This window comes from Loxodonta africana, chromosome 1 (assembly GCF_030014295.1).
Source record: "Loxodonta africana isolate mLoxAfr1 chromosome 1, mLoxAfr1.hap2, whole genome shotgun sequence".
Lineage (NCBI taxonomy): Eukaryota > Metazoa > Chordata > Mammalia > Proboscidea > Elephantidae > Loxodonta > Loxodonta africana.
This window is the reverse complement of record NC_087342.1, coordinates 24,889,950-24,905,871: the sequence shown is the minus strand read 5'-3', so window position 1 is coordinate 24,905,871 and position 15,922 is coordinate 24,889,950. Positions and strand designations below refer to the sequence as shown.

Here is a 15,922-nt window from a genome sequence, read left to right as displayed (position 1 = left end):
GACTTTCACAGTTTAACTAATATCTGCCCTGAGTCAGCCGGACTCATAGTGACCCCATGGAAATGGAATGAAACATGTCTGGTTCAGCGCCATCCCCACGATTGGTAGCGGATTGGACCATTGTAATTAATAAGGTTTTTGTTGACTAATTTTCGGAAGTAGATAGCCGGCCTTTCTTCCATGCCCATCTTGGTCTAGAGGCTCTGCTAAAACTGTTCAGCATCGTATCAACACGCACGCCTCCATTGAAAGACAGGTGATGGCTGCTCACGAAGCACACTGGCTGGAAGGAAGGCAAGAATTCTACCACTGAACCAATGACTTTCTTGACAATTTTACCTTTTTTTTGGTTAAAAATAATTCTACAAGCTATTGTGAAATAACAGGAAAATTCTTTGACATGTTTCAGCCGTGTGAAGTGATGGAAGCTTTTGCTCTTTGTCCTCTTCTGAGCATTGTTTTGTACAGCAGTCTTCTACTAGGGATTTTAATTTGACCCCTTTCTGACTCCTCGTCTTTTGTGTATGCTTATCCCATATAAAAGGCTGCTAACCAAAAGGTCAGCAGTTCGAATCCACCAACTGCTCCTTGGAAACCCTATGGATCAGTTATATTCTGTCCTATAAGGTCTCTATGAGTTGGTATCCCTCATAATTGACTTTTAGAGACATGCTCTCATTTTATCCTTACATCAGCCCTGCGAGTTAGGTAATTTTATTATTATCTTTTCACAGATACAGAAATTGAGACATAAAAAGGGTGAATAATAACTGGTTGAACTGTAAGAGAGAAGGTTGAGCTATACCTAGAATTTTAAAGAAACCTGAAATGGGAAAATTGCGTTTCACTTAATAAGTCACGGAAACCACAATTCACTTGGACTTAGCTTCGAAGCAACACATTTTAACATTATAATTATTAGTAAAATTTCCTAAAAGGTATTGCTTCATCTATTACCACAGTAGATTTTTCCAAGCCTCAGAACAGTACATTCTCCAATAAAATATCATCCATCAGATTATTCTTAGAACACCCTGGAAAAAAAAAAAAAACCATCGCAGTAGAGTCAATTCTGACTCAGGGCGACCCTATAAGACAGAGTAGAACTGCCCTATAGGGTTTCCAAGGAGTGCCCGGTGGCTATGAACTGCCGACCTTTTGGTTAGCAGCCGTAGCTCTTAACTACCACATCATCACGGTTTCCAAAACACCCTGAGATCTTGATTAAACGAATTTTCCCGTTATCTCTGCTTTTAACAGCTTTTACTTTTATATACCTTTTTCCTATCTAAAAGGTAAAAATTACTAGTATTTTTTAAATGGTATTTTTTCAGAGACCACAAATCTTTCATTCCAGTCCTTTCCATGTAGAATTATACTGCTTTTATACAAAACATTCCAGAACAGCCACTTCATAAGCACATCGAGGTATCTCTGCTGCTCATCTACAGAGTAAATATTACAGCGATGCCCACATTTGTTTCTCTCAATGGACTGTGACTTGCTTGAATGCAGACCAAGTGTTTATTCACATCCCCAGGGCCTAATAGAGGATGTCACACCTAAAAAGGCTCAATAAATCATTTAATTATTCACAAAGAAGTATAATCAAATGAAGAGTGAACATTTATTTTTATTAGGAATCCCTCTCTCATTATAGCTATTATTTGTTGGCTTTGGGGTTTTGTTTTTGTTTTACTTTGTTGTCTTCTGCTTTGCTTGGTTTTGTGTGCCCTCTCCCCTCTTTTGGAGCCCTGGTGGCACAGTGGTTAAGAACTCGGCTGCTAACCAAAAAGTCAGCAGTTCAAATCCACCAGCAGCTCCTTGGAAACCCTATGGAGCAGTTGTATTCTGTCCTATAGAGTCACTATGAATAGGAATCGACTCGATGGCAACGGGTTTATTTATTTTTTATTTTGTTTTGTTTTCTCCCCCGATTGGAGAGGGTTCAGATCATTTGCTAAATACTAAGTTCAGTGCTGGTCACGTAAATTCTCATCCGAAAAGGGATTCTTTCCACCCTGGGCTTTATCAAGGTAAGCACATCTCAACAGACTAGGGGTCTATGGCATTACAGAACTAGAGAAAGATCACCATCTGCTTCTGAATTATTGGTTCTGAAAGAGACATGGATATCAGTGTGTGTAGCGTCCAGGTTTTGTTTGGTGCAGTCGCTTCCTTCCATGCCTGGTACTGTTTTTACTTTGATTTGACTTCCTGCTTTGTCTGCCATCTCTCCATCCTTCGTTGTCTATTTCCGTCTCTCCCTCTGACTCTATCAATCTGTCTCCAAGGCATTCGTTCCTTCCTCTCACGACTTCTTATCTTTTCACTTTCCAGCCTTCTCTAAGTTGCCATTTTTGTTTGAGTCAAGCTGCTTTCTGAGAAGAGCTGTGATAAAGAGCTAATCCCGAGAAAGTTAAGGGTTATAGCAGATTACTTTTACATGATTGGGTTGGGGTACTTTTCAAGTTGAATGAGAAAACATATTGATCCAGGTGCCTGCAGTTCATGGTTCAGAGGTATCAGTTGGTATCGTAAGAAGCAAGCTGCCCTGTCATGTTAGGACAATACCTAAAAGGAAACCAAATCCTCTGGTCTTTTCTACAAACCGTTACACCCACAAGAGAGGACAAACTATGGGATAACTCCCGTATCATATGAGCCCAGAGCTTTGAGTGCTGGCAGAGAGCTCTATTTCCAATTCATTTTTCCTCATGAAAGCTGTCAAGCTGTAGCCAAGCTTTTTCACAAATAGCATCGTTCATCAATGGGTATATTTTATCACCTGTATATTGTCAAAAACTTGAATTGTACTTATCTAACCTCGATGCCCAGTCATCTAAAATATGGCTAAATGTTTAAGTCAGTGGTTCTGAGTCAGATGCAATTTTGCCCCCCCTCAAGAGACATTTCACAATGTATGGAAACATTTTTGTCGTCACAACCTGGGGACAAGAGGGGGGCTAGTGGCATCTAGTGGGGACAGGCCAGGGATGCTGCTCTGCTAATCATCCTGAAATGCACAGGACAGCCCCCCACAACAAAGAATTATTCAGCCTAAGGTGTCAGTCAATAGGTCAAAGCTGAGAAACTCTGGCTTAAATGCTCACTGACCTGAAAACCTGGAGACTCCACTGTTTGTTTAATTGAGCCCTTGGTAATCTCACAGAAAAAAATGATTAACTGAGAAACTCTCTCCCTGGTGGAATTCATAAATACTTTGGGCTAGAATCAAATGCTGATTGGTAATCCTGGATTCAGTCTGAAAAATATGACCAAGAAATGGCTCTTGTTTCAGTGAGGAAATAATTAGTACGGCCTACTGGCTTTTTTTACTGGCTTAGTTTTTCATACTTTAATTTGAGATCATTTTTAAAAACGACCAAATCTGGTCTTAAGGTAATTCACTGTCTGGAGTTTTGTGTGTTGATTTTTCTAGGGAAGCATATTGATCTTGGCAGAGCTAAAGCTAATAAATTGAGCATTCAAGCAAGAAGAATAAATCAAATTTGGCTATATTAACTTTTCTCTCATTCAGGGTCTGTTAACAGTTTCTTTGTCTGGAATTTATTTATTTTATTATATCTGTCACTTTTCTTCATTCCTTTCCACAGTTCCAGTCCAAATTCACCGCAACCTTCTGCAGCGTTCCGTTACTTGCACAAAAGCTGAAACCATTATTTACAGATAATGAATTCCAGCAAAATCATCCTTATAGCCCTGAACTTGTGGAAACTCTGACATCTTGGATATCCCTCTTTTTGGCTCTTATTGCTTCATTTTCCTTCCAAAGAAGATTCTTTGCCTCATTCATCTTAGGCTTATTGGGGAACAGCATTGACCTAGGTCCCCTTTCCTGAATTTTCCCACAAGTGGGCATAATACTAGCAGTAGGGCAAGGAATAACATTGCGTAAGAACATTTCACAAATTGTGCAGGCACCGTGCTACGAGTTTAAATTCTGTTGAGTCTGCGTTTTCAGCATGGGTTTCACATAGTGGTCAAAGGCAATGTCATGGAGGTGGGAGTCAGGATTCTTAAATTCTAATCCTTGCTCAGCCATTAAATAAATTACTGGGTAAATTTGGGCAACTCAGATCTCTTTGGGGCTTTATTTTCCCATCTGTAAAATGGAATCATTGGAACACTAACCATGAATGTGGGAGGGCGCAGATTCAAGAAGTTGAGGAGCTAGAGTCAGCCAGAAGGACTCTAATATATGTTATAGAGAGGTTTCAAGTAAGGTTTTGCTTGAAAACAAGAGGAGAGGCTTAAGTGATTTTTAATTTGTTTTAATTGGATTCCTTTTAAGAATCACTCCAGATCTTTATTCTCAATCTATGAAGGAATATAATAGAATTCAGACAAGGTTCTGTGGTCCATAAAATATCAGATAAAATTGCATTATCTGAAATTCAATAATTATATTTTTAAGAAAGCTTTTTTTTTTAATTCATATATACCTAGAAGAGAAACAAATTCAGCTACCTAGCTGTTTGCTGGGGAAAGTTCAAGAAGGGAGAGGTATCATGTCTATGGACAGCGAGCAGGTTCATAGAAACAGCCAGTAGACACAGCTTTGCTTGAACTTTGCCTGTAAAGAAAAATGATGGAGGGAAAAAGCAAGAGGAGGATATAAGATTGAAGGAAGTCTTTTTGTTCTTTCAGTAAAGATGGAGGACTTGCACATGTAATGGTTATCCATGAGGAAGGAGAAAGAGGATGATTATACAGGTGAGAGGGGAGGTGACCCTTGAGCAGGTAGAAGGGACCAAGATCTAGAACTCAAGGGGACTCTTTTCCAGACCTCAGCTCTCTCACATGGAAAACAAATGGAACCAATTAGAATTATGAATATATCTTTTTACCTCAACTCTTTCCGGAGTCTTAATTCCATTCCCTAACTCTCTCCGTCTCACTAATAGAGTCTGCCCAAGGAAGAATTACCCAATAAACAACATATGTATGGGCTTTCTTTGTGTTTACTTGCTAATCTGTAGTGCACAATTTCACCTGTTTTCACCACATCAAAGATTTCATTTCACAGGGATCCATAATCAACACCCATGGAAGCAGCAGTTAAGAAATTAAGTAACACGTTGCATTGAGCAAATCTGCTGCAAAAGACCTCTTTAAAGCATTCAAAAGCAAAGATGTCACTTTAAGGACTAAGGTGAGCCTAACCCTATCCTTGGTTTTTTCAATTGCCTCATATGCGTGTGAAAGCTAGACAACGAATAAAGAAGACCAAAAAAGAACTGACACCTTTGAATTATGGTGTTGAAGAATACCGAATATACTATGGACTGTTAAAAGAACCAACAAACCTTTCTTGGAAGAAGTACAGCCAGAACATTCCTTAGAAATGAGGATGGTGAGATTTCACCTCATGTACTTTGAATGCTATCAGGAGGAATCAGTCCCTGAAGAAGCACATCATGCTTGGTAATGCAGAGAGTCAGCAAAGAAGAGGAAGACCCTCAAGGCGATGGATTGACATAGTGGCTACAACAATGGGCTCAAGCATAACAGTGATCATGAGGATGGTGCAAGACCAGGCAGTGTTTCATTCTGTTAATCATAAGGTTGCTATGAGTCCGAATAGACTCTAAGGCACCTAACAACAATTATATATGAGCTCTTTGAGGGTAGGAACTCTATTTTGGTTTTCAGCATCTTCCCCAAACCCACGCCCAAGTCTTACATTAGGCACGTGGTGGACAGAGTCATAAAAAGTTTTCAAAGGAGCAGGTGCTTATGAATGTTAATCAAATTAAATAAGAGGCTCTGTGGTCTTCATTCTATCAGAGCCAGAGACCTCATATTGCCTCTACAGTGGCCTATTTTTCTCTTCCCCCATCAATCACCTCAATGTCTTCTTTTCTGATGTAATTCTACCATCTAGATCATTAATAAGGAGCCCTGGTGGCACAATGGTTTAGTGCTCAGCAGTTACTAACCAAAGATTAGCAGTTCATGGAAGAAAACATCCGGCAATCTGCTCCTATAAAGATTACCCGTTAAACCCATTGTTGTTGAGTTGATTCCAACTCACAGAGATCCTAGATGACAGAGCAAAACTGCTCCATAGTGTTTCCAATGCTGTAATCTTTATGGAAGCAGATTGCCACATTTTTTTTTTCCCCAAAGAGCTGCTGGTGGGTTCGAACCACCAACTTTTCACTTAGCAGCTAAGCACCTAACTATTGCACCACCAGGGCTTCCTCACATAAAGGAAACCCTGTGGGGCAGTTCTACTCTGTCATCTATGGTCGCTATTAGTCCGAATCCATTCAATGACGCACAACAACAACAGAATCATTAATAGGACAGGGATGGAAAGGAAGAAGGCGGGAAATAAATTTAGAAAATAAAATAGAGGAGAAAGGAATGTGGTCAGGTCAAATCAGCTTTTTTCCAACAATAATCTGCAATTCTCTTCAGTACTGAAAACAGATGATCATACACACAACATTAGGGACACCACTCAGTAGTCTGACTACAAATCATTTCTTTTCAAAGCTGTGTTTGGGCCACTTGGCAAATTAGGGCCAAGTCCGGTGGAATTACATAGCTAGAAGGTCAGACAGCAAGAAAGGAGGGATGAATAAAAAAACAGAAAAACAATTATAAAAGAAAAGCTGAATGGAAAAAAGGACAGGAGAAATTACTTTCCCTTAATGAGAAATGCAAAATTTTCCACCAGACAAGCGTGACACTTGGCTGAATAGCCTTATGTATCCTGTAAATGAAAATACAGTCTGGGTGAGGCAGTCCAGGAAGCTCTGCCTTGTGTCTGCTCTGTCTCTGTGAACAGTAGGTCCTCCACAGGTCTCAACTGCACCAACGATTCGTGATTCACCAGAATGCTCCTCAGGAGCTGGCTGTGCCAAATGCATTAAAAAAAAGCAAAAAAAAAAACTTGGCATCAGGTTGATTTCAGCTCATGGTGACTCCATATGTTTCAGAGTAGAACCGTACTCCATAAGGCTTTCAATGGCTGTGACCTTTGGGAAGTAGATCATCAGGTCTTTCCTCCAAGGTGCCTCTGGATGGATTTGAACTGTAAACCTGTTGGTTAGCATATAACCTTTTTTTTGCACCACTCAGGGACTCCTGCCCATGACAGAGAGTCTAGAACGAGCACTGGACTATACATTAGAATACCTTCATTCTGGACCCAGCACCACTGGCTGACCCTTGGGAAAATCAAAGAACCTCTGAGGCCAGTGTCATCAATCAGTTAAATGACAGCGATAGAGATGTCTTCGTGATCTCTGAGGGGCCAGTGATTATCACTCCCCTCTCTGGCTTGACCACATTTCTATGATCTTGAGAAAAATACTTATCCTCTCATCTCGACTTCACCACCAAAAGCAGTTATTTTCCTTAAAGGTAGAGAGTTGACCAAGACGCTCTCTTGGTGTTCCTCCCAGCTCTAAGATCTGTGGTTTTAAGAAATCCACCGTTTACTCAATTCCTTAACAATACAAAAGAACCGTTATTATACCAAAGGTGATGAGTTTTCATTTTAGGTGATCCATCCAGCTTTCAGAATTCATCAAGTTCCGCCCAAGAGGCAAACTGACATTTCCAAAAGCATTCCACACAGATCAGATATCTCTTTGGGGTTTATCAGTGAGCAAATGATATTAGTGACAGAATACATTGGACTCTCAGAGATGGGATCTGTAAAGACAGATAAGCTTTATTAAAACCTGTAAAAGAATCCCTGATTCACCCGACGAAGATGAGAGAAAACCTGTAAGCACTTGCTACTCTCCGTAACTGAGTTTTAAGCCTCTACGGCACTCACTACTTATAAGGATAGGGAATGACTTATAAACAGCTGGCTGGGCCTTCAAATGGGCAACCCCTTACAAGGAAACAATTGAGATTCTAACTCCTTAGCACACAGGGCCTAAGAGCTGACGAGGCAAGCAATTTCCCAGGTTTCCTTCCTAAGGAGTGGGACAGAAATGTGGTGACTAATGGATTTTGATGATGCCAGCAAAAAAATAAAAGTCTCCATTGTGAGGAGAAAAAAAAAAGCCTTATACTCTGAAAAAAATACCCCTTCAGACAATTTCAGAACGGCTATTTCAAGAAGGCATAAAATCAACCTCCTTTTCAAAACCATCTGTGGACAAAGAGTGTATGTTCTACATATCGACAAAAAAGAGATTTAAATACAAGACCTAGGAAGAGGTTTTTATTCTGCGCTAACAAGATCTATATGCTGCAGTTTGGGCCTCGGTTTTAAATTTCTTCTCTAAGGCATTCATTGTAGAAACGGAAAGTAGGCAATAAACCAGGAGAAGAATGAGGAAATTCCTTGACCTTATTTATTTATTTTCTGGAAATACAAATTAAACGAATCCCCAGAAACCACTAGTAAGATGGATCACGGACAAAATAAGGGGGGCTCAGGGAGATGATTCTGACAGGGAGATGGAATTGCCTAACTTAATGGCATTTTATTTTCCTTAAGCCTGAGAAGAAAAACAAAGGTCAACCAGCGCAACACACCAAATCAGAAAACTCAGAAACAAAACATGCAGGGACAAAGTTCGTTATAAGTAAAAAAAAAAAAAAAAAAACACTTTTTTTCTTTAAATAGCCAGAAACCGTGAGAGAAGAGAAACCAAAAACCAGATATCGTCAAAGCTTTCCTTATTGTAAAGGACACACACAAGAAAGTCTCTCTCACATTTGTTTGAAGTCAACAAACGTACATAAAGCAGGCGAAATGTGTCAAGGATTTTCTGATGTGCCGTGTTAAGTAATACATTTTAAATTCACCCCAGGTGATTCTAAAAATCACCCAGATCTAGAAACATCTACTTTAAAAAAAAAAAAAACCTGCTGCCGTCGAGTCGATTCCGACTCATAGTGACCCTTTAGGACAGAGTAGAACTGCCCCATAGAGTTTCCAAGGAGCGCCTGGTGGATTCAAACCGCCAACCTCTTGGTTAGCAGCCATAGCACTTAAGCACTACACCGCCAGGGTTTCCCCCCTACTTCAGGAGATACATAAATGACTAAGACAGCTCTTGATTTCCAGGAGCTCACATAGGGGATAAAACTCGTAAAAACCAAAGCCATTGCCGTCAAGTCGATTGTGACTCACAGTGACCCTACAGGACCGGGTAGAACTGCCCCATAGGGTTTCCAAGGAACACCTGGTAGATTTTAACTACCAATCTTTTGGTTAGCGGCCATAGCTCTTAACCACTACGCCACCAGGGTTTCCCACATAGGGTATAGGCAAACGTAATAGTTAACCCAAAACAAGGCTAAAAATGAAAAGCAGTACAAGGGAGAAAGGATGGCCTCTGAGAGAAGTGCCAGGAATGAAGGCAGGTCTCACGGGAATACTTGTATTTTGTGTTAGGATAGTTATGATTTATACATGTAGGAAAGGAGGAAGAAAAAAAAACTAATAATGAGTCGGAATCAACTTGACGGCACACAACAACAAGAAGCATGTCTTGAGTACAGGCCCTGTCCCGGCACTGTACATAAATCAGCTCTTAAACTTAAAATGAACAAACAAACAAATCTGTTACCATCGTAGATTTTCCCTCATAGCAATCCTATACGACAGAGTAGAACTGCCTCATAGGATTTCCAAGGCTATAATCTTTATGGAAGCAGACTGTCACAGCTTTCTCTCGTGGAGCAGCTGATGGGTTCCAACCGCTGACCTTTCAGTTAGCCATGGAGCACTGAACCACTGTGCCACCAAGGCTCCTTCTCTTAAACTTAACCTAGCCCAAGTGGGTAGGTCCTATTATTATCCTATTTTTCAGGTGGAGAAATCAAGACTCAGAAAGGTTATGGAATTTGCCCACAGGAACACTGCTGGAGATTGAAGGAAGCTAAAATTGAATCCCACATCTTTTCCGTTCCAGAGGCCACGTCTCTTCAAAAAGAAGAAATGAGGCCGCGAAGTAGAAAGCGTCAGCCACATAGGAGTAAGAGCTGACCGTTCCCTTTGGCTGGAAGGTGGCAGGGTGAGAGGAGAGGGGCTGGAGACGTGAGGGTAGAGGCAGTCTCTGAAGGCTGGATTAAACTATTTGGGCTTTACTAAGTAGCAGGGAGACAGACACCAATGAAGATTCCTGAGCAGAGAATGATATGATCAAAACTACAATTTAGGTTTCAGGCTATGAATCAGGAGTCATACCTTCCAATTTAAATGATAAAAATCAAAAGTTTGAAGAGTCTTGCCCTGACTTTAAACAATAAGTGTGGACAGAAGCCAGATGGAAATACCGCCTCACAGCTGTCCAGACAAATTTCCAACATGTCAGGTCTTGAGGAGAATTCTACTGAGCAGGCCTTAGGATAAATGCAGCAAGTGTCTCTTATCCCATAGAACAAGGACCCATTCATCTCTGGAGCTGTCCAAATCTGGCCACAAGGATAACCCTAGGCACTACAGCCTTCCTTGGGACCTGAATCCACCCCCTGGGGCAGTGGGCACAGCATATGCCTGGGTATTAGTTATAGCAGAGCTCAGATTCCTAACTGCCAGCCCGTCCTGTACCCATTCCATAATATCATCTTAGCTCTGCTGCCAAGTACATGGCACTGGCTCAGCCCATTTTCCTCACTGAGCCTCCCTTTCCTCATCTTTGAAGTGAGAAATTGAACTCGATAGATCTCATAGCTCACAATTCTCCCTTCTTCCCCTACGCACCAGCAACAGAGAACATCCACTTCCATCCACGGAAACACTGGGATTTGGGGGAGTGGCAACACCTCTGAGGGCTTCTGCAGTTTGCAAACCCCATAGCTGACAGTTACTGTGTTTCATTCTCTATGAAGTCTTCCCATCTGACCAGCATTTCTGTTTCACAAGTCTCAAAACCTGGCCACAAAGTCCTCACTGAATTCAATCTGACACAACGTTATCCTTTTCAGGTACAAATTGGGCACTGATGTCAAAAGCAGTTCAACAATACAGAACTCCATGATCATATCCAGGCATGTGCAAGAGAACTCACGCGTTCTATCATTAGGAATGGCCGCCCCAGGATCCAGACCTGTCAGACCCTCAGGCTGCTCTTTTATTATTCGAGAGTTTTGTTTTGGTCTCAAAGAATGGTGTGTGGGGGTGTGTGGGTATGTGGGTGTGTGGGTGTGGGTGTGAAATTCCCAGGAAGCTAAGCCAAGGCTACAACTGTGGAGTTCTTCTTGGCCAGGTCAGGTGTGGCACGGGGGACATGATGCATCTTGTAAGATGCTCACGAAGACACTACTGCAAACTCCAATCATCAAAAACGAATTCCTAAAAGGGTAAAAATCTTTCCTCCTAAGAGATTATCAAGTCCAGAGATCCAAGAAACTTTGCCTGTGGGGGCGGAGGTGAAGTTAGGAGAAGATACAAGACTTTTGTTCTGCCTTTAGACACCTTAGCGTGAGGACAGAAATCAGCACACGCAGTTGCATATTTCTGAAAGAACTTCCTAAACGACACTGGCTCATCAGACCACAACAAGGTACAAGAGAGGTGCCCGTGTGTGACTCGCTGCTGTTATCAATTCACTGCAGGAATGGACGGCATGGCAAACCTATGCTTGCATGGCTTCACCTTCTTTGACTTCCAACCAGAGGACACAAGCTGGGGAATGACTGACAGGTGCTGACATTCACCTTGAGGCAAGCTTAGTTACAAAATCAAAGGAACTCACGTTTTGAGAGTTACCTCATGGTTATTTCTTTTCATAGAACTTAAAATGAATACATGTTCTATCTCCAGACCTGAGAAAGCAAAATCTGTCCAAGGTGTGTGACAGAACAATCAGTAGGACTGCAAACCTCACATTTGAGACTCTTGGGAGGCCACATTACAGGGACCAAACTCTACCACCTACGTACTGCTCTGACTTGTGGTATCTCCTACGGTCAGGTACTCAAGGTCTCCTCTCTGCTTGGTATTGCTGATTTCTGTAACACAAGTAAAAACTGTGTCAATCATGTAAACAATACCAGATTTATACTTAACATATGCCTGAGCAAATCCATGAGGTGGCATAAGACAGTGTAAGACAAGTTCTGGAAAGGACTGGGGTTTTCCCCGTATTCCCTGTCCAAGATGCCAGTCTAGAAAACTCCTTAGCCACAGCCCTGGGAGTTAAAAGTTAGCCTCAGTTGTGACTTCGTGACCTCCACAGACAGCTGCAAATTTCAAGAGAGCCCTGTCAGGTGTGAGGGCAAAGACTTCGTGGAATGAGCAGCAAAAGGCATTTGGGTGTCTGCACGTGGTATGTATTTGCACCGCTTCAAAAACACAGCCTGGTCCGTTGCAAACATGACTGACCAACCAGCCCTTGGAGCTGCCACTTCTTCAGCAGCTGCAGAGGAAATGCTGACATGCCGACACAGAAAATCAGAAGGGGGGCGGGAAACAAGTATAAATGCAAAGCCTATAATTTCTATTTTGAGCAACAAGACGGAGGGGTAGTTCCAGGAACTAAGGCTAAAATCTCTTTTTAGAAGCATCTAGATAGGTCTTCAAAAACATAGATGTGGGGAAATAAGCCAGTACCCACTGAGAGTGTACTGGCTATCTGACACGGAATCACCCAGGCCAATGCTTACCTCCTGAAATTGGAAGCCTACTGAAGGAGAAAAAGGCAGCACTTTGGTGAATATTTTTGGTGAGATTGTCTCACAAGATTCCCCTCCTTCAAGTGTACCTTCTCTTTCACCTCTGATCCTTTATTTACTCTTAACTCTGCTGTTTTGAGGGTACTTTCTTTTAAACTTCAGAGAATAAGGAGTAGACTAGAATGGAAACCTGGTGGCGTAGTGGTTAAGTGCTACGGCTGCTGACCAAACGGTCTGCAGTTCGAATCCACCAGGCGTTCCTTGGAAACGCAATGGGGCAGTTCTACTCTGTTCTACAAGGTCGCTATGAGTCGGAATCGACTCGATGGCAACAGGTTTGGGTTTGGTTCGAGTGTAGAGCGGGATGAGAGAGTTCAGACAGTTGAGATCCAGTTCTGCCAAAGTCTTCAGAATTTGGTGCCGAATGAACTTAAGCATCAGCTTATCAGTACGCTCCTCTGAGAGAAATTGATGCCGACACACGGAAAATGACTTGCCCAAATTCATCTAGTGTTGGCTGCGGGTTTAGTTCACCAGATGCCTACACCCGCAAGCACACGACAGAAACGTTTAAGGAGATCAAATCGGAAAGACTGAAGAACAGTGGAGGCTGAAAGCAAAAAGACAGAAGCAAGTGGGGAGGGCTCCAGAGAGCATTCCGGAGCCTCAGGGAGCGCTAGGTGTGGAAAAGCGTTCCCTTCTGGGTACCTTGATGTAGGCCCGTTGAAGGTAGTTGTAGGGCACCCTGCGCTGGAAGTCGCTGCGCACATCCTCGCTCACGCGGTGGCGGGACTCGGGTCCCCCGAGGCGCTGGGTCTCGCAGCTGCGGTAGCAACGCGCCCGCTCCAGCAAGGCGCGGAAGAAGGGCAGCTCGGCCCCGGGGCCGGCGCCGGGGGGCGCGAGCGGGCGGCGCGCGGCGCAGTGGCGGGCGCAGCGCGCGCGGATCTGCCGCAGGCGCCGGTGGCTGCGCAGCGCCGCTTCCAAGTCGCGCACGGCGCTCTCGTAGTCCCCGCTGTAGTAGGCGGCCACGCCGCTGGCGTAGAGCAGGTCGAAGGGCTGCAAAGGCCCGGGCTCGGGCTCCAGCTCCAGGCGCGGGCTGTCCGGGGGGCCGCCCCACAGCGGCGGGGGCAGCAGCAGCGGCAGCAGCAGCGGCGCCCAGATGCGCTCCCGCATCCTCCGCCGCGGAGAAGCGCGGAACGGCCACGCTCCGAGACGGCCCTGGGGAGCCTCAGGTTCGGGCCCCCTTCTCCCACCTCCGCGGGCGATTACGCCGGCCCCGCCGCGATCTGCCTGCCCTGCGAGCCCCCGGTGACCGCTGGCGCTCGGCGGACAGTGTGGCGGAGGCCCTGCCCGAACGACCGCTCTTAAAGGGACGCCCACTGCTCACACGCTCCTCCTGCTGCCCGAGCCTCCGCGAGCCGCGAGCCGGCACTCAGCGCGCGCCCTGCAGGCTCCGGGGCTGCCAGGGGCGGCAGACCAAAGCGCCAGAGAGAAAGCGAGCGCCGCCGCGTGAGGCCAGTGGAGGAGCTTTCCACGTGGGGTCCCTTCTAGGTTGCAGAGCCAAAAACAACACAAACCCCTTGCGGTGCAGCCGATTCCAACTCTGAGCGACCCTATAGGCCAGAGAAGAACTGTCCCATAGAGTTTTCAAAGAGTAGCTGGTGGATTCGAACTGCCAACCTTTTGGTTAGCAGTGGAGTTCTAAACTACCAGGCTGCGGAAGTGGATACTCCAAACCCACTGCTGCCTAGTGGATTCCGACTCATAGCCATCCTACAGCACAGAGTAGAATTGCTCCATAGAGTTTCCAAGGAGCGCCTGGCGGATTTGAACTGCTGACCTCTTGGTTAGCAGCCCTAGCACTTAACCACTACGCCACCAGGGTTTCCAAGTGGATACTATTGCCCTCTAGTTGTTGTTAGGTGCCCTGGAGTGGATTCAGATTCACAGCAACCCTTTGTACAACAGAATGAAACACTGCCCAGTCCTGTGCCATCCTCACAATCTTTTGTGTTTGAAGTCACTGTTGCAGCCACTGTGTCAATTCATCTCGCTAAGCATCTTTCTCTTTTTTGCTGACCCTCTACCTTACCAAGCATGATGTCCTTCTCCAGGGACTGGTCCCTCACAGATAACATGTGCAAAGTATGTGAGATGTAGTCTCGCCATCCCTGCTTCTAAGGAGCGTTCTGGCTGTAGTCTTCCAAGATAGACTTGTTGGTTCTTCTGGCAGTCCATGTTATATTCAATATTCTTCACCAACACCATAATTCAAAGGCATCAGTTCTGTTCCCTCCGCCAACCCCCTTCAGTCTTCCTTATTCATGGTGGTGGAGTGTCCAGCTTTCACATGCATATGAGATTGAAAATACTATGGCTTGGGTCAGGCACACTTTAGTCCTCAAAGTGGAATCTTTGCTTTTTAACACTTGAAAGAGATCTTTTGCTGCAGATTTGCCCAATGCGATCTGTCTTTTGATTTTTTTACTGCTACTTCCATGGGCGTTGACTGTGAATGCAAGTAAAATGAAATCCTTGACAACGTCAATATTTTCTCCATTTGTCGTGATGTTACTTATTGGTCCAGTTGTGAGGTTTTTTTGTTTGCTTTTTGTTGAGGTATAATCCATACTGAAGGCTGTGGTCTTTGCTCTTCATCAGTGTTTCAAGTCCTCTTCACTTTCAGTAAGCAAGTTTGCGTTATCTGCGTATCACAGGTTGTTAATAAGTCTTCCTCCAATCCTGATGTCGAATTCTTCTCCATATAGTCCAGCTTCTCAGATTATTTGCTTAGTACACAGATTGAATAAGTATGGTGAAAGGATAGAACCATGACACACACCTTTCCTGATTTAAAACCACTCAGTATCCCCTTATTCTATTGGAATGACTGCCTCTTGGTCCATGTACAGGCCTTCTTATTAGAGACGGAGAAAAACCTGCTTAATAAAGTTAGGGCACCAGTCATTTTCTGGAACTTGTACATGACTTCACAGTTTTCAGAGTCTTCCCACCTCTGCTGGCTCATTGAAGCTTCATCTCAGGCCGTGAAGAAGTGATGCAGGGTCTATTGGTCCATTTACAGATGTATGAGAAGAGAAGTGATTTGCCCAAGTTTGTAGAGCTGAGAAACATCAAAAGAAGGACTCAGTCTTGGGCTTCTGGAATTGAAGTTTACTGCTCCTTCACTTGGGGGAGGTCGCATGCTACTTTGTGAGAGTATACACGTCAACATGTTGGAGCAGGGGAGAAACGAAAGTCTACCTTTCTGTGCCCGTTACCCATTGCCTCTGAGTCAGCT

The 15,922-nt window shown here is 43.9% G+C and overlaps 1 protein-coding gene across 1 annotated transcript in view; it reads right to left on the bottom strand.

Annotated features, from left to right (window-relative positions):
- Positions 1–13,794, bottom strand: part of P3H2 (prolyl 3-hydroxylase 2) — a 170,584-nt gene extending 156,790 nt beyond the window's left edge. Inside the window, exon 1 of the mRNA XM_003412919.3 lies at positions 13,330–13,794. Coding sequence (XP_003412967.1) covers positions 13,330–13,794 — 465 coding nt within the window. The remainder of the gene's footprint in view (positions 1–13,329) is intronic.
- Positions 13,795–15,922: the final 2,128 nt, after the last annotated feature.